Source organism: Anomaloglossus baeobatrachus, chromosome 5 (assembly GCF_048569485.1).
Source record: "Anomaloglossus baeobatrachus isolate aAnoBae1 chromosome 5, aAnoBae1.hap1, whole genome shotgun sequence".
Classification (NCBI taxonomy): Eukaryota; Metazoa; Chordata; class Amphibia; order Anura; family Aromobatidae; genus Anomaloglossus; species Anomaloglossus baeobatrachus.
Window position 1 is genome coordinate 390,993,641 of NC_134357.1, and position 26,851 is coordinate 391,020,491.

At 48.0% G+C, this 26,851-nt stretch overlaps 1 protein-coding gene across 3 annotated transcripts in view; it reads right to left on the bottom strand.

Moving 5' to 3' along the window:
• Nucleotides 1-281: 281 nt before the first annotated feature.
• MED1 (mediator complex subunit 1) overlaps nucleotides 282-26,851 on the bottom strand; it is a 100,339-nt gene continuing 73,769 nt past the window's right edge. For all 3 annotated transcript variants that reach the window (XM_075350124.1, XM_075350125.1, XM_075350126.1), the window contains exons 16-17: nucleotides 9,770-9,875; nucleotides 282-6,212 (exon numbers count right to left, since the gene is read on the bottom strand). In XM_075350124.1, coding sequence (XP_075206239.1) covers nucleotides 2,969-6,212; nucleotides 9,770-9,875 — 3,350 coding nt within the window. In that variant the 3' untranslated portion in view covers nucleotides 282-2,968. The remainder of the gene's footprint in view (nucleotides 6,213-9,769; nucleotides 9,876-26,851) is intronic.

Below are 26,851 nucleotides of genomic sequence, written 5' to 3' on the forward strand. Positions count from 1 at the left end.
ACCGCCTGGTACTGAAATGTTATCTTAAAAGGGTTGTTCACTGCTTGGGACAAACCCTTCTCATTCCCTTTATTCGCCCCCGTAAAAATAAGCTAATACCCACCTTCGGTGCAGCTGAGGTTCTAGCGATGTCTAAAGCTGCATTACCGAGGCCCACGTGAGATGGTTATGACACACGAGCACCGCGACAAATCAACCCTGGCTTCCTTCTCCCCGCCTTTGGACATTTTAGCAGGATGTGAGTACTGTGCCGACTTCCTGCTTAAATGTCCGAAGGCTGGGAGAAGGAAGCCAGGGCTGATTAGTTGCGGTGCTCGTGTGTCAAAATGTCATGCGGGCCCCGGATTCAGACATCACTGGAACCGAGGTCACACCGGGCTCGAGTATAGGCTTATTTATTTTTACGTGGGGAACAAGGGGTATGAGAAGGAGTTGTCCAAGTAGTGGACAACTCCTTTAAGCAACTAAAGTACAAAATTAGTACATTAAAACTGCAGGATTATCACAAACGAGTGTTCATACTAATGCTCGTTTCCCTATAATCGTGCAGTTTGAACAGGCTGCCAAACACCCGAAAAAGGAGCAAAACACGAGTTTGTGAATAGTCGTGCTGCACAAAAGATCATGGTTTTCTGCAAAGCATCTTGTATAAACAGGATTTGCATTGCCAAGACCAATGGCAGCCTATGCGCATTGAACGATCAACTACAGATAGTCCAAGGTGCATCCGAAACCATAATCAGGCTACTGAAGAACCAAATAGTGCAGCGTAAAGGAATCCTCTTTTTGTAATCAATCTGGAGGTGTAAAATAGAATACTGCTACGGCTAAGAGATACTGAACTGGACTAAGCAGAAACTCAGTGTCAGATTTCAAACTTATGGATTTCAACAATAGATATACATTGACTTAAAAACGAAAAAAAATATAAAATAGCCAAAAAATCCAATTATTAGCATTATAAAGGAAGAACAAAAGCATAGTCTTAAAGAAACAAATTAACAGTGTCCAAAATGTAAGAACCTTTTTCTAGCAATCATTATGGACAATTTATTTCTGCTGTATCGAGAAATATCTTGTTCCTGACCAATAAAGCTGTAACTTTATCTGAAAAAGTAAAACTGGAAAACATCACAGACAAAAATCTGAAAACTTAAATTACGCCAAAAAACTTTAGTCTAAGCTAACACTGTTTAGAATTTTGCTGGTTCAAGTCAATGGGGTGAAAACCATCCAATCCTTAAAAATCAAATACGTTGTGGAGGAACCGCTTGTATATTCACACATCCAACATAGACTTTGTTTCACACAAATTTCTAAACCCCTATATCGACGTCATATGCCAAACGTATTGGACTCTGTTCGCACTAGGACAATGATGATTCAGACAATCCGTGAAGAATACCAATGACTTGCAAAAACGTCCTTTGGGGTCAAAGGGTGCAAAATACATTATGTCAGCCACAAGGCAATGGAACCGCCAAGAATAGAACACCACCAGCATAAACGGAGCCTTAACTTTCTCGTAATGATAGAAAATAGATATCTGGTCAATTTGGTTTAATCAATGGCAAAAAACCTTATAAACACCTCAAATACAAATATGTTAATTTTAGACTTTCACTCCTGAAATTACAGTTCAAAATCACCTTACTGAAACTTCTAAACACCATTAAGACATCTACAAAAAAAAGAAAAGTAAAAGCACCCCGCACTAAAATATATTGAGGTTCCTTCAGCACTTTTTCTATTGTTTGCTAGTCAACCCCACATTATGATGGTGATTCAGAAGGACTGCAATGTCAGCATGCCAAAACATACTCTCCTGTCTCTGTGCATATTTCCACATTCTCTTGTGGTCACCTAAAATGATTGCTACAGACTATGTCCTTGCCCAGCCGCAGTCTGGAAGACCTTACAAAAAAACATCCTTTCCGTTTGGAACGTTTTTATGTATTTGAAGGCGATTGCCAACTCTAGCAATGCAACCCACATCATTATCCACCAGGAATTTCAGGATGGCGCTATACGGCACAGTTAAAGCTACTGAAGGCAAACACCCAGGGATAGTCGGGAGTTTACTGATTAAAAAATAAAAGTATCACTGAAACAAATTTTATGCCAAACATTTTATTTCCATAATAAACATTTCCTGAACTTTTTTCAAAAGGTTTTTTTTTCTTTTTTTTGCAGTAGAATGACAAAAAAAAAAAAAAAATAATCAGGAAAAATTATTTACATATAGGATAGGGGTATTTACACAAAATAAAATGATAAAATGTAAACTTTTTAAAATAGAATTATTACAAATAAATCAGAATTACAAATAGGTGAGTGGGATGCTTAAAAAAATAAGGCAATTTTGTCTTATAAATCACAGCTGGATTTAGTTTGTGTGAAACACACAACTACAGATGAAAAACTTTACACATCTATATGTGTAATGCGTACATATCTTTATCAAAATCAATTTTATGTACATTCATGTAACACATTCTCACAATGTCCTTCTATCAACGGATTTCTTAAAAGCTACACCAAAACTCGGTGTCTTTAGTTTGTTGTTTGTTTTTTTTTTTAAATACTGATGTTTGCTTCAACTATTTTAACTTGAACACTTCACTTAGACATGGCGGTTGTAGCCATAATACGATTAATACAAAGTGGGGAGAGAATAGGGAGCTCAAAATCATACACAGTATTGTGATGAAGCTTAGCCCATAAAGAAGCTGCCTCCACTGTGAATAGTTATGACATCCACTAAATTAAAAAGTGGTAAAACTTGTTATAATACCTTTTTCCTTCTTTATAACTTATATTTAAATTGGGAATCATAAAAAGAAAATAAAATACTGGATCCTATCTACTGCCAGATAAGTCTAGACGTACCAGCAGCAAGAGGGACAAACCTATAACCGAAACAGCACACATAGCAACCGCACTCGATCTAGGTCCTATGTCACAGAGTTCAGTTCCCTAGAAGAGCCACATCCATTAAGTCATCCTCTTCACCAATTAAGTAACCTGGACTAGGACGGGCTGCTCTTTCCGAAGATAAGAGGGAGCCACCACCCATGGATAATGTAGGGTCTGAAGATATTGGTGACTTGGACCAATTTTCGGGCTTCATACTGTAGGACTTCTTCTTTTCTCGATCCTTGTCCTTCAATCTCTTCTTTTCTTTTTTATGCTTTTTGTGTTTTTCTGCACTGTACTCTGGCTGTGTTCGGCCTCCTCCTCCGTCATCTGAGCTGGGACTATTTTGATAAGATTTCTCAGCAATCGAAGAAGACCCTGATTCACTTTCACTGTCAAGGTTTTGTGGGGTATATGCTGGTGATTTGTTGTGGCTTGGTGAGCAGCGCTCATGCTTCGGAGTTGAACCACTGATCAAGGGTGAACCATAGCTCTTCGGCATCTGTGACCTCAACCCATCCCCACCCCCTTCTCCAGGCTTCTGAAGGGTTACTTTTGCTTTGATACTTGGTGACCCTCCATCATGCTTGCTGATAATAATTTTGGCTACTCCAGTACTTCCTGAGCCTTTCGAGTCTCCTTTCTTGGATGAATCAGAAGATCCACCAGAGACTGAAACTTTTGATTTATCTTTCTCACTCTTTTCACGTTTAACAGGAAATTCACCTCCCGCAAGTCCATGTTTTGAGGACATTACATGACTCGGGGCTCCAGGGTTTCCTCCCCCACCAGGAACCTCCATAGGATCCTCTGAACCAGGACCTCCTGTACCCACCCCATGTTTGAGCTTATCTATAACAGCAGTTAGCGAGGGTTTTTTATTTCTGCTTGGAGATTTCCCTTTTGAGCTACCATGAAGGTTCTGTGAGACGTTGGAGCCACCTGAAAAAGAGGATGACGACGATGAAGATGATGAGGACGATGAGGAAGAGGATGAAGATGAGGAGGAGTTTGGCTTTTGTGAAAGAGATCCTGAAGAAACTAGACCAGATGTTGACTTCATTGTGGAATTTGAACCTCCCCCTGACAAATGAGAACCCCCAGAACCAATAGGCGACTTGGCTTTTGAAGATGGTGGTGTTCCTGGCATTGGTTTCATTGGGGAAGATAACTTGTCGGAGCCTCCAGATGGTCTGGAGTGTGAAGGAGAAATGTTTGGTTTGGAAAGAGAGGGGTTCATTAACACCGATGGTTTTCCCTGTGGTTTAGTCTTGCTACTTCCAGAACCACTGCCTCCACTTCCTAACCCATGCTTGGTGATAGGAGAAGATCCTTGCTTGCCTAATGATTGAGATCCACTTTTAGACTGGCTACCCCCTGATCCAGGTGGACCAGTATACAATCCACTCCCCCCACTGCCCATCTTTATTCCAGATGATCCATCTGATTTGCTGTTCTTAATTTTTCCTGAGGCAGAAGAGGAAGATGATGTGGAGTGGCCATGATGGCTTTTACTACTTGACGAGTTTCCTGAACCACTGCTTGAATACTGACTATGAGAAGTTGGCTTCCCTACACTCATCGTACCTTTGGGAATTTGAATGGTGATTTTCGGTATAGGGGGAGTGTTCATTCCAGGAGGAGTTTGAGATCTTCCTGATGTTCCTGGAGATTTTGAACCACCAGTACTGGTGGGTGGGGTAAATGGGCGATTGGCAATATGTGAGGGTGATTTTCCTTCAGACTCTTTCTTGCGTTTAGGTGGCTTTTCTTTGCTTTTACCATCACTAGAAGGTGTTCGGCTGCGCTTTCCCGATTTTGAATCTAGGCCTGAACCCTGACTCCCACTTAATCCTCCTCCAATCCCTCCCCCATTGTTTCCCTCTTTTACTCTCTGTTTTTGTGGTCTGTCTTTTGTCAAATCTCCAAGTAAAGGGCTCTGACTCCTACTATGTGATTCAAGAATATCCACCCCACCCAGCCCCTTGCCACCTCCAATAATACTAAAATCTACTGTTTCGGCCGCTGGCCCTACCTTGTACTTGCCTTCACTCCCATCAACAGGCATTCCTGAAACTACACCCAGTGATAGCCCCTGCCCAGAAAAGTCCTGCCCAGAAAAATCATGATCGTCGCTCTGGCTGCTGTCATCATTGAAGTCATCTGTAAAACCGCTTTGACTGTTCAGTAGTTCTGGGTTAAAATCCACGCTGTTGAAGAAATTATTAGAGGAGTCACTATTTGGGCTTCCATTTGCCTCTGCAATGAGATCAGCAGCATCTGCATAAGGATTGTCTCCACCACCTGCACCATCTACTGGAAAGACATCTGTGTCAAAGAGGGTGCTCTGAGAGTGACCAGAGCTGGAAGAGTCTCGAACTGGAGTACCAAGATTGGGGCAATCCTCCCCAGCTCCTGGAAGTTTTGAAGCTTCCTCTGCTATGTCGGAGAGGATATCTGTAACGTCTGGAATAATGGTGTCAGTACTAGGCAACCTCACCATTCTTTGCATACCAGACTGGGTATGAGCCATGGGCTGCTGGTATACTGTAGGGGGTGTGCCACACTGGCTCGGTGCTGGAGTAATATGAGGTGTGTCCAGGGCATCACCTGCCATGCTTACATCAAATATCGGGTTTTGTGAGTCCACATCCATGGAGAAAAGCTCCCTTTGAAAGTCATCTTCAGTTTGATTTTTCATTTTATCTGTCCTAGGTCTCTTTTTCTTGGGTTTTCCAGTTCCTGACTGACCTAGATCTGTTCGAGGAGATCCAGAAGAGTTTTGTCTTTCAAGGGGACTACTACCATACAAAGTTGAGAAGTCCTGAGCTGGGTTGTCCTTGAGCAAGTTCATTAGCATGGGATGGTTTTTAGTATTGCTAGCTGGGGAAGAAACAGGAGGTGGGGTATGATGGGGTGGTGTGGGACTTGAGCCTATATTTCCACCCACATTTCCTGTGATCTGAAGAAGGCTGGTTAGTATAGGATTCTGTGTTACTTTATTGTAGTCGTCCCCATGCCCTGTAGAATCATGGCGCTCTTTCATACCCATGTTGCCAATGTTATTCATGTTGAAAAGAGAAGTTATGGGTCCTGAGGGATATGAGCTGGTTGGGGTAGTGATTAAAGTAGAAGAGCCAGTGGTCATTCCATAGCCTGGACTACTGGCCGGAGGAAGGTTTTTCTTCACCATATCTTCCACAGTCTCAGCAATAAGTGACAGTGCAGGGGTGTCAGCCTGGATGGTCTCAGCCTTCCTACGAATGGCTCGCATAGTCACAGGGATGGACATGCACCTATGTAACAAAAAGAGGTAAAACATTTAAGTACGCAAATCTTAATGCAAGATAACCTACATCAATAAAACTGTGCGTATTAAACACCCCGTGCTAAAACTGGATTTCAAACTAGGAAGAAAAATAATAAAAAAAAAAAATCTATCTTTAGTAAGTAAAATTACGGTGAATATTGCCTGGAGCTGTTCTTTCACTTTAAAATTTTTATAGTTTTCTGCAGTCAGACGCAACATCTAGCTTTATGCAATTTACAATAGATAATGCAGCAGCAACTATTAGATGAGTGACTTGAGTAAGTGTCATGGACCAAGGAGGTAAGATAGTCCAAAAATGAAATAAACTCCAGCAACAAAAGAGTTAAAGGGAACCTGTCAGGTCCCCAGCGCACCCAGAACCACGAGCAGTTGTGGGTGCATATCTAGAACCCCTGCCTAACAGTCCATTCATGTAGTAGCATACATAAATACATCTTTAGTAAAAGTATTTCTAAAGATCATTTATGAGTTTCTAATTAAAGCAGTGACTAGCCGATAGGGCGTTCGTTCCCTAGCTAGTCGCCCACTTGACATGTTACCAGTCCCTTGTGGTTGTACTAACATACTTTACAATGCCCAGCATCATGGCATCGTGATACAAAGCGGCGCATGCGTGGCTTTGTACCCGTCAGCATTGAGCTTCTTTGACGCCGGGTGTATGAGTCCTGGCTTCAAAGAGGGCCAATGCCCATGATCTGACTTCGCCCGCACTTCCGGTCATGCGCACTAGTCCTCTCTGAAGCTGGGACACGTACACACGCCTTCTGAGTAGTGCGCATGACCGGAAGTGCAGGCGACTACTGATCACGGGCAGGGAGTCTTTTCGAAGTTGGGACTCATACACCCGGCATCAAAGAAGCTCAATGCTGATGGGTACAAAGCTGCACTGGGTATTGTAAAGCATGTTATGGTCACAGGGGCATGATAACACACAAAGTGGGAGACTAGCCAAAGCCTTCATTAGCATGTCCTAAACGATCTATACATAACATAACTAAACGATCTGTACAAATACCTTTACTAAAGATCTGTTTGTGTGTGCGACATGCAGAGACTGTTAGGGAGGGATTCTAGATATGCACCCAGAACTGCTAGAGCTTCTGGGTGCACTGGGGACCTGACAGGTACCCTTTAAACTGTTTCAGACTTGGAACACTTTACGTGGCTGCAGATTACCAGATTGTGACCCCATGCGTTACATAGGCTGCTACGATTCCTTTGTATTTCCAGTCATGACTGCTTGCTCACAGTCACGTGTCGAATAAATTGATTCTGCTTCACTCAATCTAAGTCATCAGAGAAGGTGGATGAGTTTAGTCAACTCATGACTCTACACTTACACAAATTGCCCGCTTGCATGGAGAATCATGACAGCAACAGTCTGCAGACTTTTGTCAAGTCCAGAAAATGCCTTTACAACTACAAAATTATATTTAGTCCATCAAAAAAAAAAAAGAAAAGAAAAAAAAAAGACAAACACACCCATCTGACCATGTGTTGGAGATTGGAAAAAAAAACAAAACAAAAAACCTACAAATTTCAGGTGTAATCACAATTTGCCATGGATAAGGGTGGTTGCACCCATGTCCACTTGTGTTGTTTCTATTTAATGACAAATAAAATGTTGGTGCTTTAACTCTTGCTGCCGGATTATACTATTTTTTGGGGGATTTATTTCACACTAGAAATAATCCTGAAAGTTGATCCTCTCTACGCTATGGTGACTAGGCTTAATCTATCCCTGTCGTGAGGTACGTGCTGCCAGTATTTTCAGAAGGTTTAGAGAGGACATTGTGTAACGAGTGGAGGCTGGACGAAGTTGTCAGATTTACATGTGGAAAATAGGCAGTTGTGTGCTCCAGCGATTTACAGGCACCAATAAAATGTAATATACCATATTATTACAGCAGGGAAGTCAGACGCTTTCCATCACTCAGGATAAACCTGTATAACTCCCCATTACTGACTGATGAGCAAGAAGAACGGAATGTCATTTAGTAATAGAGCAGAACTCCAACATCCTGCAGGTCATAAATACCAATCCCAAGAGAACCAAATTCATTTTTCATCTTGACATTTCTTAAGGGAAATTAAGGGTTGTCATAAGAAAAGAAAAAAAAAATAATTGTCTTTGCACGCTGTAACGTGTGCAGATCTCCTACTACAGTGACATTCAGTGTGTGACATTAACATTATATTCCCATGTAAATAACAACCCTAAAAAGGAAGACAGGACCGAACACTGGACTTACTAGACTTACCCTGGGTGCGGCACTGAGCAGATGACGGGGTTATAAACAGAGAAGCAATCCATTCATTTTTACCTGTAGCTACATGTGTTGTGGACGGGATTTGGTGGCATGTCTTCCTTACAAACTACACAGCTCTGCTACTCTCATTATGGAAGCTTTGCCCTCCTCCTTCAGCTCGATAGTAAATCCTTTTATCATCCAATTCCTTACGGTGGGCTTATATTAACCGCTTGGCGAAATGAAAGGGAATCTATCAGTAGGTTTTTGCTACCTCATCTAAGAGAACCTGAATCTAACCATGTATCAGTTAGATAACTGGCTTCAACCATTCTGCCACAGTGAAAGATATTATTTTCAACATGTAGCAGAGCTTTGGAAGCTGCAGCTGCCTACACAAGGCTTTCAGTGTACATTTCCATAGACAGAAGCTGATAATCACAGAAGAGTGCACAGTTGGACTATAGCTCACTCACTGCTGAGACCCACTAATGATAAAGATAAGAGGCTTAAGCTAACATTGCAGGTGAAAAAAAACAGACTTTGAGATAAGAGACAGCTGGCTGTAAACTTCATGTTAACTCTTACAGCATTGCTGGCTTCAGATTAAATAGCAAAAATGTCCTGACAAAGACCCTTTAAACAAACACTGATCGGAAAATATTTACCGACCAGCGGTCGTTTTATAGTCCGCTCACATAAGACAACGGCCCTTATGATACATATTGAGCCATTTATAATTGATCAGGTGCGAGTAGTCTTTAATTGTTTTCATTAGTGCACGCCATGTTTACACCAGAAGATGTGCTACCAAGAACAATGATCTTTTGTGCAGCACAAATTATTATTTCACCCAACAAATGAGCGTTTAGTTCATTCATCCAGTGGTGATTGGCTGTTTATAAAGCAAAATAATTGTGAAATGTGCATTTTTAGGAAAAATTGTTAATCTTTCAGTGTAAATGCACCTTTAGTGATTACTGAACAGTAGGTCTGTGGCATTACTTAAAACATCTGGACAATGCAAACCTGTGCCATATATAATACTGATACCTCTGCTCTCCCTACAACTAGGGAACTGGAGGAAAGAAACCATTATGGACATTGGATATGCTTCCTGACACTGCAGCCTTGATTGTGGTTAGGAAGTCTTCACAAGTACCAGCTCTGGCCACAAAGACTAGTATTAGCATCAGCCATTAATGACCCCTAACAATAGCAGGTGCCGCAGGATTCCACAATGATTCTCAGCAACTATTTACATGCAATTTACCTCTGAACCACTTTAGTGATGAAATCGTCTGTACAGATGAGCGCATCAGATAGACCTTTGTATAGCTTGCAGGATACATGGGTAGAATCCTGAACGTCCATTACAACTGCATGGAAAGAAATGTCAATCAGTAACGGAGTGATGACAACATCATGTCTACAATGGCTTCAGAAGACTGTCCATACACATTAAATGTATGTGTATTGTATTCAGCACACTGTAATATTTATGGACAGCTTTATTGAAAAAACAGTAAAACACCTACAAGAAGTGGCCTTAAAGAGAACCAACCACTAAAATTTTCCTATATAACCTAAAGCCAGTGCTATACTGGCACTATTATGCTGATTCTCTACATACCTTTAATTGTGAAATTTGACGTATACTTTCTGAAATATAGGCATGTAACGTTTGTGAAATGCACTGTTACTTGATTGATAGGTGCTGCAGAATTACTCAAAGGTGGGTAGGGTTTTGCTAGTTATTCCCGCCCCTGTCCTTCCTCCCCCTGTCCCTGTTATTACAGGGGGATGAGAAATGACAGGCAGGCATACAGGGGCGGGAATACTAGCAAAACCCGATCTACCTATTATATATTCTGTAGCTGCTATCAATCATAACAGTACATTTCTGTAACTTTACATCCCGATATTTCAGAAAGTATACATCCGATCTCACAACTATGGTATGTACAGAATCAGCCTGATAGTGCCAGTACAGCACTGGCTTTAGGTTATATAGGAAACTCCTGGTGGTTGGTCCCCTTAAATACATTGCTTAGGAAGACAAAAAATGAACAATTACTTCTAGTTACGCAATTCATAATTTATATTATACTGGGATACCACCAAATAAAATATAAAACCCATTATATGGTACACTAGTTTCTGGAATCTCCAATAGCCCCACAAGAAAGCACATTAAATGTGGCTGTATGGTATAGACAACCCCTTTCCTATTAGGAAGCACAACTGTCAGAGAGGGGGGTGCCAACCAGAAGACCGCTTCCCCCTTTGAGCAAGAGGAGAGCTTTCAAGCAATTAAGATATCCATTTATTGCATGGACAGCTATAGCAGGAAACTGGTCTTGGCGACTGACTGCAATGATGCAATGCATGATTACCAGGGGTTGTCGGGAGCTAGACTCACACAAATCTAACTGATACTAGGTTAAAGGGGTATTCCAATTAGACGCACATATAGTATATAAATAGTAGGCAAAGTTATCAAAAACAGCTTCTGCACTTCCGAACACGCCTCTGTGAAGTTGGTATGAATACCACAGCTTCTAGGGCACATTAAGGCTGGTTTCACACATCCGGCTTTTCGCCGGATTCGGCGCACTCCAGTACAGTGTATACAGTACAATGGCAGCACAACAAGCTCCAGTCACATGCTGTCATGTGACCGGAGCATGTGACCCGGAAGTTGCGGCGCTGCCATTGTACTGTATACACTGTACTGGAGTCCGCCAAATCCGGCAAACCGGCGAAAAGCCAGATGTGTGAAACTAGCCTAACATTGCTAAAATAAGTGAGATTTACAGGAGCTGGCTAGGACGCCGGCTCATGGAAATCATTTAATCATGCCCACAGGTGTGTGATAACACGGAAAGAGAGCCAACTAGTCTAAGTAAACAATGCTCCTTTGACTAGTCAAGGCCCTAATTTGCATAAGAAAAACATTTTTTTTTTTTTTTTTTTTTACACACAGTGATTTTTGAGAATGATGTTATATATACAGGGCTGGTTAGGAAGGTTACTTTGACATGAAAATGTGAATACTGCTGGCATGGATGGCATAAGGAACCTGACAGGTTCCCTACAAGATGAAAAAAAGAGAATTTTGTTTACTTACCGTAAATTCTTTTTCTTATAGTTCCGTTTTGGGAGACCCAGACATTGGGTGTATAGCTTCTGCCTCCGGAGGACACACAAAGTACTACACTAAAAAGTGTAGCTCCTCCCTCTGAGCATATACACCCCCTGGATAACCAGATCTAGCCAGTTTAGTGCAAAAGCTGAAGAAGAATAGCCACCCACAAGTAAAGACAGAGCAAGAACCGGAACAACCGGAGCCTCTGTCTACAACAACAGCCGGTGATAACACGCGGAACAAGAAACTGCCAACAGGAAACAGGGAGGGTGCTGGGTCTCCCAATACGGAACTATAAGAAAAAGAATTTACGGTAAGTAAACAAAACTCTCTTTTTCTTTATCGTTCCTATGGGAGACCCAGACATTGGGACGTCTCAAAGCAGTCCATGGGTGGGAATAAACAGAAAACTGAGAAGTAGGCGGAGCCTAACTTCACAAATGGGCGACAGCCGCCTGAAGGATGCGTCTGCCCAAGCTCGCATCTGCCGAAGCATGAGCATGCACTTGGTAGTGCTTTGAAAAGGTATGCAGGCTAGTCCAAGTGGCAGCCTGACAGACCTGCTGAGCCGTAGCTTCGTGCCTGAAAGCCCAGGAGGCACCGACAGCTCTGGTCGAGTGTGCCTTGATCCCCGGCGGGGGAGGCACCTGAGTATACTGGTAGGCATCGGATATGGCCGACCTAATCCAACGAGCTAAGGTCGGCTTAGAAGCCGAGAGGCCCTTACGCCGACCTGTGGTTAGCACAAAAAGAGAGGTGCACCGCCTAAGAACAGCGGTGCGAGACACATAGATCCGGAGCGCCCGCACCAGATCCAGAGTATGCAACGCTTTTTCAAAGCGATGAACAGGAGCCGGACAAAAGGAAGGCAGGGAAATGTCCTGGTTAAGGTAGAAAGGAGAAACCACCTTAGGGAGAAAATCCGGAGTCGGACGGAGAACCACCTTGTCTTGATGAAAAACCAAAAAAGGTGACTCCGAAGAGAGCGCAGCCAAATCAGAGACTCTCCTGAGGGAAGTTATGGCCACTAGAAAGACCACTTTCTGTGAAAGATGAGACAAAGAAACCTCCCTAAGAGGCTCAAAGGGGGGTTTCTGCAAGGCCGTGAGGACCAGATTGAGGTCCCAGGGATCCAAGGGCCGCCGGTAAGGCGGAATGATGTGAGACGCACCCTGCATGAAGGTGCGCACCTGAGCCAGCCGGGCGATACGCCGCTGGAACAGCACTGACAGAGCCGAGACTTGTCCCTTGAGGGAATTGAGTGATAGTCCTAGCTGCAGACCGGACTGTAGAAAGGACAGAAGGGTCGGCAAGGAAAAAGTCCAAGGAGCATGGCCGGAAGAGCGACACCAGGACAGGAAAATTCTCCAGGTCCTGTGATAGATTTTGGCCGAGATAGACTTCCGAGCCCGAGTCATAGTGGAGATGACTTCAGGAGGAATACCAGAAGCCGTCAAGATCCAGGACTCAAGAGCCACGCCGTCAATCTGAGAGCTGCAGAATTCTGGTGGAAAAACGGACCTTGTGAGAGAAGGTCTGGACGGTCTGGAAGATGCCACGGCACCTCTACGGACAGATGGAGCAGGTCTGGGTACCAAGCTCGCCTGGGCCAGTCCGGTGCAATGAGGATGACCCGACGGCCCTCCATTCTGATCTTGCGCAGAACTCTGGGCAAGAGAGCTAGAGGGGGAAACACGTAAGACAGACGAAACTGGGACCAATCTTGAACCAGAGCGTCCGCTGCAAGGGTCTGAGGATCGTGGGAGCGAGCCACGTAAACCGGAACCTTGTTGTTGTGCCGGGATGCCATTAGATCCACTTCTGGAGTGCCCCACTTGCGGCAGATTGACTGAAACACTGCCGGATGCAGGGACCACTCGCCACTGTCCACGGTTTGACGGCTGAGATAATCTGCTTCCCAGTTTTCCACGCCTGGGATGTGGACTGCGGATATGGTGGACTTGGAGTCCTCCGTCCATTGAAGGATGCGTTGAACCTCCAACATTGCCAGGCGGCTGCGTGTCCCGCCTTGGTGATTGATGTAGGCAACCGCTGTCGCGTTGTCTGACTGGACTCTGATGTGCTTGCCCGCCAAAAGGTGGTGAAAGGCTAGGAGAGCCAGAAGCACAGCTCTGGTTTCCAGCACATTGATCGAGAGGGCTGACTCGGACGGAGTCCAAGTGCCCTGTGCTCGGTGGTGGAGACATACCGCTCCCCAGCCGGATAGACTGGCATCCGTGGTGAGGATCACCCAGGACGGGGCCAGGAAGGAGCGTCCCTGAGACAGAGAGAGGGGCCGAAGCCACCACTGAAGGGAGCCCCTGGTCTGTGGCGACAGAGCCACTAGCCTGCGCAAGGAGGAAGTCCGCTTGTCCCAACAGCGGAGAATGTCCAGCTGCAGAGGACGCAGATGGAACTGGGCAAAGGGAACAGCCTCCATTGACGCCACCATCTGACCCAGCACCTGCATCAGGTGCCAGATGGAATGACGGCGGGGCCTCAGCAGAGAGCGCACCGCCAGATGGAGGGACTGCTGTTTGACTAAGGGCAGCTTCACAAGTGCCGGCAGAGTCTCGAACTGCATCCCTAGGTACGTGAGCCTCTGGGTCGGAGTCAGAGTGAATTTGGGCAGATTGACAAGCCACCCGAATTGGGTTAGAGTGGCAAGAGTGAGCGAGACACTCCGCTGACAGTCTGCGCTGGATGAAGCCTTGACTAGAAGGTCGTCCAGGTAAGGAATCACTGCCAACCCCTGGAGGTGCAGAACCGCAACCACTGCTGCCATGACCTTGGTGAATACTCGAGGGGCCGTGGCTAACCCGAAGGGGAGAGCCACGAATTGGAAATGTTCCTCTCCGATTGCAAAACGTAGCCAACGCTGGTGTGAAACTGCAATTGGCACATGCAGATAGGCATCTCTGATGTCGATGGATGCCAGGAAATCTCCTTGGGTCATTGAGGCAATGACTGATCGCAGAGACTCCATGCGAAAATGCCGCACCTGAACATGCTTGTTGAGAAGCTTGAGATCCAGGATAGGCCAGAAGGAACCGTCCTTTTTGGGGACTAGGAAGAGATTTGAGTAGAAACCTCTGAACCGTTCCCGGGCGGGAACCGGTACAATTACTCCGTTGGCCTGCAAGGATGCCACGGCCTCAGAGAAGGCGGCGGCCTTGGAGCAGGGGGGAGTTGACAGAAAAAATCTGTTTGGCGGGCTGGAAGAGAATTCTATCCTGTAGCCGTGGGAGATGATATCCCGCACCCACTGATCGGAGACGTGTTGAAACCACACGTCGCCAAAGTGGGAGAGCCTGCCACCGACTAAGGACGTTGCTGGCGCGGCCAGATAGTCAAGAGGAGGCTGCCTTAGTGGCAGCAGCTCCTGCGGTCTTTTGTGGACGCGCCTTTGTGCGCCAGTTGGGTTTTTGGTCCTTGGCTGAGTTAGTGGACGAGGCCGAGGTCTTAGAGGATGACCAGTTGGAGGAACGAAAGGAACGAAACCTCGACTGGTTCCTACCCTGGGCAGGTTTCCTGGTTTTAGTTTGTGGCATGGAAGTACTCTTCCCGCCAGTAGCTTCCTTAATAATTTCATCCAGTTGTTCACCGAATAGCCTGGATCCAGCAAAAGGGAGCCCAACAAGGTACTTCTTTGAAGAAGCATCTGCCTTCCACTCTCGAAGCCACAAGATCCTGCGGATAGCGAGGGAATTAGCCGAAGCCACCGCAGTGCGGTGAGAAGCCTCCAGCATGGCAGACATGGTATAGGATGAAAAAGCTGAAGCCTGGGAAGTTAAGGCAACCATTTCGGGCATAGATTCCCTGGTGAGGGAATGCATCTCCTCTAGAGAAGCAGAGATGGCCTTGAGAGCCCACACTGCTGCAAAAGATGGGGAGAACGAGGCCCCAGCCGCCTCATATACAGATTTGGCCAGAAGGTCAACCTGGCGGTCAGTGGAATCCTTAAGAGAGGTGCCATCAGCCACTGATACAACTGTCCGGGCTGAGAGTCTAGACACCGGAGGGTCTACCTTTGGTGAATGAGCCCACTCCTTGACCACCTCAGGTGGAAAGGGAAAACGGTCATCAGAACCACGCTTTGGGAAGCGTTTGTCAGGACAGGCCCTAGGCTTGGTCACAGTGGCCTGAAAACTGGAGTGGTTAAAGAACACAGTCCTTGTCCTCTTAGGCAAGGTAAACTGGTGCTTTTCTGCCAGAGAGGGTTGCTCCTCTGATACTGGCGGATTGAGGTCCAGTACAGAATTAATGGACGCAATCAAATCACTAACATCTGCGTCACTTTGGGACAGATCAATGGGGCACATGGAGGTAGCGTCCGAGCCTCCAGTAAAGTCATCCTCCTCGTCCTGCGAGTCAGCTCGTGAATCAGAGCCGCGGGACTAGGAAGGAGAGGGGACCCTGCGTCTCCTTTTAGGAGGACGGGGTCTGGGACCAGATGAAGAATCCTCTGTGAGCTCTGCTGAGAGAGCCCTAGCAGCAGAGGCGCCCTGAGAAGGGGGCTGATGCATGTTCAGCAAAGTCCGGGACAGCTGTCCCATGGAGTCGGCAAAAGACTGGGAGATTGACCTAGAGAAGGATTCTACCCAAGCCGGGGGTTCAGCCACCGGAGCCGGAGCAGCCGGAGGGACCACTGTGGGTGCGATTCCAGGCTGAGGCATTGTCAGGTTAGAGCAGGCATCACAATGTGGATATGTGCTCGGTTCAGGCAGCACGAGCTTACATGCAGTGCATATTGAGTACAGCCTTGCAGCCTTGCTCCTCGTGTGAGACATGCTGCTGAAGTGGGGGCTCTGAGCCAGAATGACCCCCAGAGAGTATATAAGAAGGTCCACAGCCGGAGGTTGTGGCTTACCAGACCGTTTGTGTGCCCTCCAGATCCCACAGCCCGGACCCCCAAGCAGCTTAGCAGGGATGCTGCAGCCAGCGCTGATCCAGAGAAAAACGCTGAGAAAATGGCGCCGGAGCGAGGAGAGGGGGCGGGACCTGCTCTGAGAGCGGGATCTGGAGGGCCAAGGAGATTTACAGGGGAGGGGACATGTACTCAGAGAGGAGTGTCCCTCCCCTGTGCCGAACGGCCGCTGGGCGGAGCCGCACTGTCCCTCTGCATGATTGACATGCGAGGGCAGTGAAATCGAAAGTAGGCCTCCGGCGAAGCCGGGGCCTAAATTTAAGCGATGCGGCCGGCGCGCAGGCACCATCGGCGCGGTTCTCAGGCGACAGCCAGAGAATCGGCCGGAAATGTCAGAAAAGTTACACAGCACACTCTCCCACCATAATAAAGTACCGGGACCCCCCGAATATAAACGTCTCAGGTACGTAGCTTGCTGAGACGCAGGGTTCCAACTCCCTGGGGATGAGTGCTCCGTCCAGCAGGATCCTGAAGGGCTGCAGATGGAGACCGGTCTCCTGCAAAGCAAGGAGAACCGTGCTGGCTCCCACTTCAAGCCAGAGCCTGAGGGATGGTGAAGGAGCGCGGCATGTAAGGCTCCAGCCTTGTAAATCAACCTTAACAGCACCGCCGACACAGTGGGGTGAGAAGGGACATGCCGGGAGTCCAGGCTTGGACCTGCTTTTCTTCAAAAACTTTCCAAAAATGAAAAATCAGATGAGAATGCATGTGTGGATGTATGCCTCCTGAACACAAAGCAATGAACTGGCTAGATCTGGTTATCCAGGGGGTGTATATGCTCAGAGGGAGGAGCTACACTTTTTAGTGTAGTACTTTGTGTGTCCTCCGGAGGCAGAAGCTATACACCCAATGTCTGGGTCTCCCATAGGAACGATAAAGAAAGCACTAGTGGTTCACAGAGCACTAAAGGCAATAAGTTACATATGGGGCTAAAGAGAAACAAAAGAAAAGAAGCTCCATCCTTTGTGGTCGACAATTCTATTTTTTATGCACTTGTACTTTTTTTGGTACCCGCATGTGTGTGTATATGTGGTCTGTCTTCTTTTATAGAATATCTAAAAAAATATGTTTTTATGTATATAAAAAGGGATTTTCCAGGTATTCGAACTATCAAAAGTGAGGTCATAGTGGTAAAATAGTTAAAGCACACAGCTACATTTAAAGGGCAAAATTAATATGTTACCGGTGGCTTGGTATATTGAAAAATAACAAACTAAGCAATTCTCACCTACTGGCACTTAGCTGGATCCTGCAAATGCCGCTGAATAGTAGTCCCATGACCACGGCAGCCAATCGCAGGCCACAACGCTACTGCTTCTGATGGAATGGGGATGTCTCCTTTCTGTAATAGGCTGTGCTGGATCTATGTAAATGCCAGTAGGAGAGTGTGGCTTTGTTTCTTATTTTTTAATATACCAAACCACTGGTAAAATTTTCACTTTTGCTCAGACAATCCTTTTAATAGATTACAGTAATCCTTTCCAAAATAATGTTCTCTTGGTTTTTACTTATCCCTCCTTACTAATGATCATCAGTAGATCTGTAGCTGCCAGTTGAGTGTGGAAAAATACACTATGCATTGAAAGCTATTCTCTTTCTGTACAAAGACATGGCACATGGCAGGGGATGAGGACTGCCACTGTAAACCATATACTGTACCTGTTTATAAGATTATTTGGGCACTCCGGGCTAAACTTAAAAGGGGATGTCCACTACTTGGACAACTCGTACTCATTTCTCGTGTTCACCTCTGTAAAAATAAATAAAGTCTATACTCACCTCCAACGTAGCTGCGGTTCCAGCAATATCTGAAGTCGCGTTCCCAGGGCCCACATGTCATTGTTACGACAATCGGAGCCTGGCGTGTCTCCACGCCTTCAAACATTTCTGCAGGATCAGAGGACTGCTCAAATGTCTGAAGGCAAGGTGAAGAAAGCTGGGACTGATTGGTTGCGGGGCCCATTTGGCATAACAATCACCGCACCGAAGGTGAGTATAGGATTATTTATTTTTCTTGAGTGAACAAGGGAAATGAGGAGAGGTTGTCCAAGTAGTGCAATCTATTGACTGCACTATGTCGAATATTCACTGTGTGCCATATGTACACTGTCAAGATTCTGCTCTGTTGCCTGTTTGACTGGGTATAACATTACCACTGATGAGACTTTCACTTATATGACCATCAGTATGAAAACTGAATGTGAGTGGTCACTTGATGACCATTCGAAAACGCAACAGAACAGAATCCTGACAATGTGTATAGGGAACACTATAGACAGAGCAGAAATGTAAGTTTAGCCCAAAAAGCCCCATTAAACCTTAAAGGGGGCTTTACACGGTAGCGATATTGCTAGCAATTTCTAGCGATATCGAGCGTGTAAGTACCCGCCCCTGTCGTGCATGCGATTGTTTGTGATCGCTGCAGCAGCGAACATTATCGCTACGGCAGCGTCACACGCACTTACCTGGTCGTCGGCGTCGCTGTGACTGCCAAATAATCCCTCCCTCAAGGGGGAGGGACGTTCGGCATCACAGCGACGTCACTAAGTGGCCGGCCAATCAAAGCGGAGGGGCGGAGCTGAGCGTGATGTAACCATCCCGCCCACCTCCTTCCTTCCGCATTGTGGCCGGCGGCAGGTAAGGAGACGTTCCTCACTCCTGCGGTGTCACACACAGTGATGTGTGCTGCCGCAGGAGCGACGAACCACCTGGATAAACAACCCTTACCGATTTTTGAGTTTGGGACGACCTCTCCATGGTGAACGATTTTCACCATTTTTGAGGTAACTTAAGGTCGCAGGTACGTGTCACACGCTGCGATATCGTTAATGACGCCGGATGTGCGTCACTAACAACGTGACCCCGACGATAAAACATTAACAATATCGTAGCGTGTGAAGCCCCCTTAAGGGGACGTGACCACAATCAGGACCTGCTGCGTCCTGGGCATGGCAGGTCCTGACCTGCGAGGCCGCGAGTCTCCTCCACAGGAGACTACAGCAGCTGGTGCCCACGATCCGGGCTCGGGCAGTTGTGGTTTCCCTCTTCTGTTCTCCCTGCTTGCAAACAATTGACATGCTTGAGGCTTGGAAAGCCGCACCGCAGGTCAGTTTACGCTGCAGACAGTACACGCACAATGGGCATGGGATTTCTAAAAATCCTATCCACTGTGCTTGTACTGTAAAACGCAGCGCTTTGGAAGCAAATGAAGCATGCTGCGTTCAAAGCGCTGTTAAAAGTGATCGTGGGCATACACCCTAAGTAGGCATTTATTGGCTGAGATTGGGCGTCACAGCTCAAGTTGCACTAAAGAAAATTTACTAGAGCCATCAACAAGACTATGGAGGGATTATCACTTCTCTGTGTGTGGGGAACATTATCACACAGACAGCACAAGAGGCAAAAAAGAGAATTTTCTTTACTTACCGTAAATTCTTTTTCTTATAGTTCCGTATTGGGAGACCCAGACATTGGGTGTATAGCTTCTGCCTACGGAGGACACACAAAGTACTACACTAAAAAGTGTAGCTCCTCCCTCTGAGCATATACACCCCCTGGATAACCAGATATAGCCAGTTTAGTGCAAAAGCTGAAGGAGAATAGCCACCCACAAGTAAAGACAGAGCAAGAACCGGAACAACCGGAGCCTCTGTCTACGACAACAGCCGGTGATAACACGCGGAACAAGAAACTGCCAACAGGCAACAGGGAGGGTGCTGGGTCTCCCAATATGGAACTATAAGAAAAAGAATTTACGGTAAGTAAACAAAATTCTCTTTTTCTTTATCGTTCCTATGGGAGACCCAGACATTGGGACATCTCAAAGCAGTCCATGGGTGGGAATAAACAGAAAACTGAGAAGTAGGCGGAGCCTAACTTCACAAATGGGCGACAGCCGCCTGAAGGATGCGTCTGCCCAAGCTCGCATCTGCCGAAGCATGAGCATGCACTTGGTAGTGCTTTGAAAAGGTATGCAGGCTAGTCCAAGTGGCAGCCTGACAGACCTGCTGAGCCGTAGCCTGGTGCCTGAAAGCCCAGGAGGCACCGACAGCTCTGGTCGAGTGTGCCTTGATCCCCGGCGGGGGAGGCACCTGAGTACACTGGTAGGCATCGGAAATGGCCGACCTAATCCAACGAGCTAAGGTCGGCTTAGAAGCAGAGAGGCCCTTACGCCGACCTGTGGTTAGCACAAAAAGAGAGGTGCACCGCCTAAGAACAGCGGTGCGAGACACATAGATCCGGAGCGCCCGCACCAGATCCAGAGTATGCAACGCTTTTTCAAAGCGATGAACAGGAGCCGGACAAAAGGAAGGCAGGGAAATGTCCTGGTTAAGGTGGAAAGGAGAAACCACCTTAGGGAGAAAGTCCGGAGTCGGACGGAGAACCACCTTGTCTTGATGAAAAACCAAAAAAGGCGACTCCGAAGAGAGCGCAGCCAAATCAGAGACTCTCCTGAGGGAAGTTATGGCCACTAGAAAGACCACTTTCTGTGAAAGACGAGACAAAGAAACCTCCCTAAAAGGCTCAAAGGGGGGTTTCTGCAAGGCCTTAAGGACCAGATTGAGGTCCCAGGGATCCAAGGGCCGCCAGTAAGGTGGAATGATGTGAGACGCGCAATGCATGAAGGTGCGCACCTGAGCCAGCCGGGCGATACGCCGCTGGAACAACACTGACAGAGCCGAGACCTGTCCCTTGAGGGAATTGAGGGATAGTCCTAGCTGCAGACCGGACTGTAGAAAGGACAGAAGGGTCGGCAAGGAAAAAGGCCAAGGAGCATGGCCAGAAGAGCGACACCAGGACAGGAAAATTCTCCAGGTCCTGTGATAGATTTTGGCCGAGATAGACTTCCGAGCCAGAGTCATAGTGGAGATGACTTCAGGGGGGATACCGGAAGCCGTCAAGATCCAGGACTCAAGAGCCACGCCGTCAATCTGAGAGCCGCAGAATTCTGACGGAAAAACGGACCTTGTGAGAGAAGGTCTGGACGGTCCGGAAGATGCCACGGCACCTCTACGGACAGATGGAGCAGGTCTGGGTACCAAGTTCGCCTGGGCCAGTCCGGAGCAATGAGGATGACCCGACGGCGCTCCATTCTGATCTTGCGCAGAACTCTGGGCAAGAGAGCTAGAGGGGGAAACACGTAAGACAGACGAAACTGGGACCAATCTTGAACCAGAGCGTCCGCTGCAAAGGCCTGAGGATTGTGTGAGCGATCCACGTAAACCGGAACCTTGTTGTTGTGCCGGGATGCCATTAGATCCACTTCCGGAGTGCCCCACTTGCGGCAGATTGAGTGAAACACTGCCGGATGCAGGGACCACTCGCCACTGTCCACGGTTTGACGGCTGAGATAATCTGCTTCCCAGTTTTCCACGCCTGGGATGTGGACTGCGGATATGGTGGACATGGAGTCCTCCGTCCACTGAAGGATGCGTTGAACCTCCAACATTGCCAGGCGGCTGCATGTCCCGCCTTGGTGATTTATGTAGGCAACCGCTGTCGCGTTGTCTGACTGGACTCGGATGTGCTTGCCCGCCAAAAGGTGGTGAAAGGCTAGGAGAGCTAGAAGCACAGCTCTGGTTTCCAGCACATTGATCGAGAGGGCTGACTCGGACGGAGTCCAAGTGCCCTGTGCTCGGTGGTGGAAACATACCGCTCCCCAGCCGGATAGACTGGCATCCGTGGTGAGGATCACCCAGGAACGGGGCCAGGAAGGAGCGTCCCTGAGACAGAGAGAGGGGCCGAAGCCACCACTGAAGGGAGCCCCTGGTCTGTGGCGACAGAGCCACTAGCCTGTGCAAGGAGGAAGTCCGCTTGTCCCAACAGCAGAGAATGTCCAGCTGTAGAGGACGCAGATGGAACTGGGCAAAGGGAACAGCCTCCATTGACGCCACCATCTGACCCAGCACCTGCATTAGGTGCCTGATGGAATGACGGCGGGGCCTCATCAGAGAGCGCACCACCAGATGGAGGGACTGCTGTTTGACTAAGGGCAGCTTCACAAGTGCCGGCAGAGTCTCGAACTGCATCCCTAGGTACGTGAGCCTCTGGGTCGGAGTAAAAGTGGATTTGGGCAGATTGACAAGCCACCCGAATTGGGCTAGAGTGGCGAGAGTGAGCGAGACACTCCGCTGACAGTCTGCGCTGGATGAAGCCTTGACTAGAAGGTCGTCCAGGTAAGGAATCACTGCCAACCCCTGGAGGTGCAGAACCGCAACCACTGCTGCCATGACCTTGGTGAATACTCGAGGGGCCGTGGCTAACCCGAAGGGGAGAGCCACGAATTGGAAATGTTCCTCTCCGATTGCAAAACGTAGCCAACGCTGGTGTGAAACTGCAATTGGCACATGCAGATAGGCATCTCTGATGTCGATGGATGCCAGGAAATCTCCTTGGGTCATTGAGGCAATGACTGATCGCAGAGACTCCATGCGAAAATGCCGCACCTGAACATGCTTGTTGAGAAGCTTGAGATCCAGGATGGGCCGGAAGGAACCGTCCCTTTTTGGGGACTAGGAAGAGATTTGAGTAGAAACCTCTGAACCGTTCCCGGGCGGGAACCGGAACAATTACTCCGTTGGCCTGCAAGGATGCCACGGCCTGAGAGAAGGCGGCGGCCTTGGAGCAGGGGGGAGTTGACAGAAAAAAATCTGTTTGGCGGGCAGGAAGAGAATTCTATCCTGTAGCCGTGGGAGATGATATCCCGCACCCACTGATCGGAGACGTGTTGAAACCACACGTCGCCAAAGTGGGAGAGCCTGCCACCGACTAAAGACGTTGCTGGCGCGGCCAGATAGTCAAGAGGAGGCTGCCTTAGTGGCAGCAGCTCCAGCGGTCTTTTGTGGACGCGCCTTTGTGCGCCAGTTGGGTTTTTGGTCCTTGGCTGAGTTAGTGGCCGAGGCCGAGGGCTTAGGGGATGACCAGTTGGAGGAACGAAAGGAACGAAACCTCGACTGGTTCCTAGCCTGGGCAGGTTTCCTGGTTTTGGTTTGTGGCATGGAAGTACTCTTCCCGCCAGTAGCTTCCTTAATAATTTCATCCAGTTGTTCACCGAATAGCCTGGATCCAGCAAAAGGGAGCCCAGCAAGGTACTTCTTTGAAGAAGCATCTGCCTTCCACTCTCGAAGCCACAAGATCCTGCGGATAGCGAGGGAATTAGCCGAAGCCACCGCAGTGCGGTGAGAAGCCTCCAGCATGGAAGACATGGCATAGGATGAAAAAGCTGAAGCTTGGGAAGTTAAGGCAACCATTTCGGGCATAGATTCCCTGGTGAGGGAATGCATCTCCTCTAGAGAAGCAGAGATGGCTTTGAGAGCCCACACTGCTGCAAAAGATGGGGAGAACGAGGCCCCTGCCGCCTCATATACAGATTTGGCCAGAAGGTCAACTTGGCGGTCAGTGGAATTCTTAAGAGAGGTGCCATCAGCCACTGATACAACGGTCCGGGCTGAGAGTCTAGACATCGGAGGGTCTACCTTTGGTGAATGAGCCCACTCCTTGACCACCTCAGGTGGAAAGGGAAAACGGTCATCAGAACCACGCTTTGGGAAGCGTTTGTCAGGACAGGCCCTAGGCTTGGTCACAGTGGCCTGAAAACTGGAGTGGTTAAAGAACACACTCCTTGTCCTTTTAGGCAAGGTAAACTGGTGCTTTTCTGCCAGAGAGGGTTGCTCCTCTGATACTGGCGGATTGAGGTCCAGTACAGAATTAATGGACGCAATCAAATCACTAACATCTGAGTCACTTTCGGACAGATCAATGGGGCACATGGAGGTAGCTTCCGAGCCCCCCGTAAAGGCATCCTCCTCGTCCTGCGAGTCAGCTCGTGAATCAGAGCCGCGGGACGAGGAAGGAGAGGGGACCCTGCGTCTCCTTTTAGGAGGACGGGGTCTGGGACCAGATGAAGAATCCTCTGTGAGCTCCGCTGAGAGAGCCCTAGCAGCAGAGGCGCCCTGAGAAGGGGGCTGATGCATGTTCAGCAAAGTCCGGGACAGCTGTCCCATGGAGTCGTCAAAAGACTGGGACCTAGAGAAGGATTCTACCCAAGCCGGGGGTTCAGCCACCGGAGCCGGAGCAGCCGGAGGGACCACTGTGGGTGCGATTCCAGGCTGAGGCATTGAGCAGGCATCACAATGTGGATATGTGCTCGGTTCAGGCAGCACGAGCTTACATGCAGTGCATATTGAGTACAGCCTTGCAGCCTTGCTCCTCGTGTGAGACATGCTGCTGAAGTGGGGGCTCTGAGCCAGAATGACCCCCAGAGAGTATATAAGAAGGTCCACAACCGGAGGTTGTGGCTTACCAGACCGTTTGTGTGCCCTCAAGATCCCACAGCCCGGACCCCCAAGCAGCTTAGCAGGGATGCTGCAGCCAGCTCTGATCCAGAGAAAAACGCTGAGAAAATGGCGCCGCAGCGAGGAGAGGGGGCGGGACCTGCTCTGAGAGCGGGATCTGGAGGGCCAAGGAGATTTACAGGGGAGGGGACATGTACTCAGAGAGGAGTGTCCCTCCCCTGTGCCGAACGGCCGCTGGGCGGAGCCGCACTGTCCCTCTGCATGACTGACATGCGAGGGCAGTGAAATCGAAAGTAGGCCTCCGGCGAAGCCGGGGCCTAAATTTAAGCGATGCGGCCGGCGCGCAGGCACCATCGGCGCGGTTCTCAGGCGACAACCAGAGAATTGGCCGGAAATGTCAGAAAAGTTACACAGCACACTCTCCATCCATAATAAAGTACAGGGACCCCCAACATAAACGTCTCAGGTACTTAGCTTGCTGAGACGCAGGGCCATGTCCCTGGGGATGAGTGCTCCGTCCAGCAGGATCCTGAAGGGCTGCGGATGGAGACCGGTCTCCTGCAAAGCATGGAGAACCGTGCTGGCTCCCACTTCAAGCCAGAGCCCGAGGGATGGTGAAGGAGCGCGGCATGTAAGGCTCCAGCCTTGGAATCAACCTTAACAGCACCTCCGACACAGTGGGGTGAGAAGGGACATGCCGGGAGTCCAGGCTTGGATCCGCTTTTCTTCAAAAACTTTCCAAAAATGAAAAATCAGATGAGAATGTATGTGTGGATGTATGCCTCCTGAACACAAAGCAATTAACTGGCTAGATCTGGTTATCCAGGGGGTGTATATGCTCAGAGGGAGGAGCTACACTTTTTAGTGTAGTACTTTGTGTGTCCTCCGGAGGCAGAAGCTATACACCCAATGTCTGGGTCTCCCATAGGAACGATAAAGAAAAATAAAAAAAGAGAACAGCTTCTAGGAAAAATGTGTTTTCCCAAACTAAATAAGTATTCACACACCGGGCAAAGGAGGAATGTCCACTATATTCAGTGATGCAGACCATACACACAAACACCAGGGCAAGAAAGAAGGGAATTTTGTTTACTTACAGTAAATTCCTTTTCTTCTAGCTCCTATTGGGAGACCCAGACAATTGGGTGTATAGCTTCTGCCTCCGGAGGCCACACAAAGTATTACACTTTAAAAAAGTGTAACCCCTCCCCTCTGCCTATACACCCTCCCGTGCATCACGGGCCCATCAGTTTTGGTGCCAAAGCAGGAAGGAGGAAACTTATAAATTGGTCTAAGGTAAACTCAATCCGAAGGATGTTCGGAGAACTAAACCATGAACCAAAGAACAATTCAACATGAACAACATGTGTACACAAAAGAACAACAACCCGAAGGGAACAGGGGCGGGTGCTGGGTCTCCCAATAGGAGCTAGAAGAATAGGAATTTACGGTAAGTAAACAAAATTCCCTTCTTCTTTGTCGCTCCATTGGGAGACCCAGACAATTGGGACGTCCAAAAGCAGTCCCTGGGTGGGTAAAAGAATACCTCGATAAAAAGAGCCGTAAAACGGCCCCCTCCTACAGGTGGGCAACTGCCGCCTGAAGGACTCGCCTACCTAGGCTGGCATCTGCCGAAGCATAGGCATGCACCTGATAGTGTTTCGTGAAAGTGTGCAGACTCGACCAGGTAGCCGCCTGACACACCTGCTGAGCCGTAGCCTGGTGCCGCAATGCCCAGGACGCACCCACGGCTCTGGTAGAATGGGCTTTCAGCCCTGAAGGAACCGGAAGCCCAGAAGTACGATAGGCCTCAAGAATCGGTTCCTTGATCCACCGAGCCAAGGTGGACTTGGAAGCCTGCGACCCCTTACGCTGGCCAGCGACAAGGACAAACAGCGCATCAGAACGGCGCAGGGGCGCCGTACGAGAAATGTAGAGTCGGAGTGCTCTCACGAGATCTAACAAGTGCAAATCCTTTTCACATTG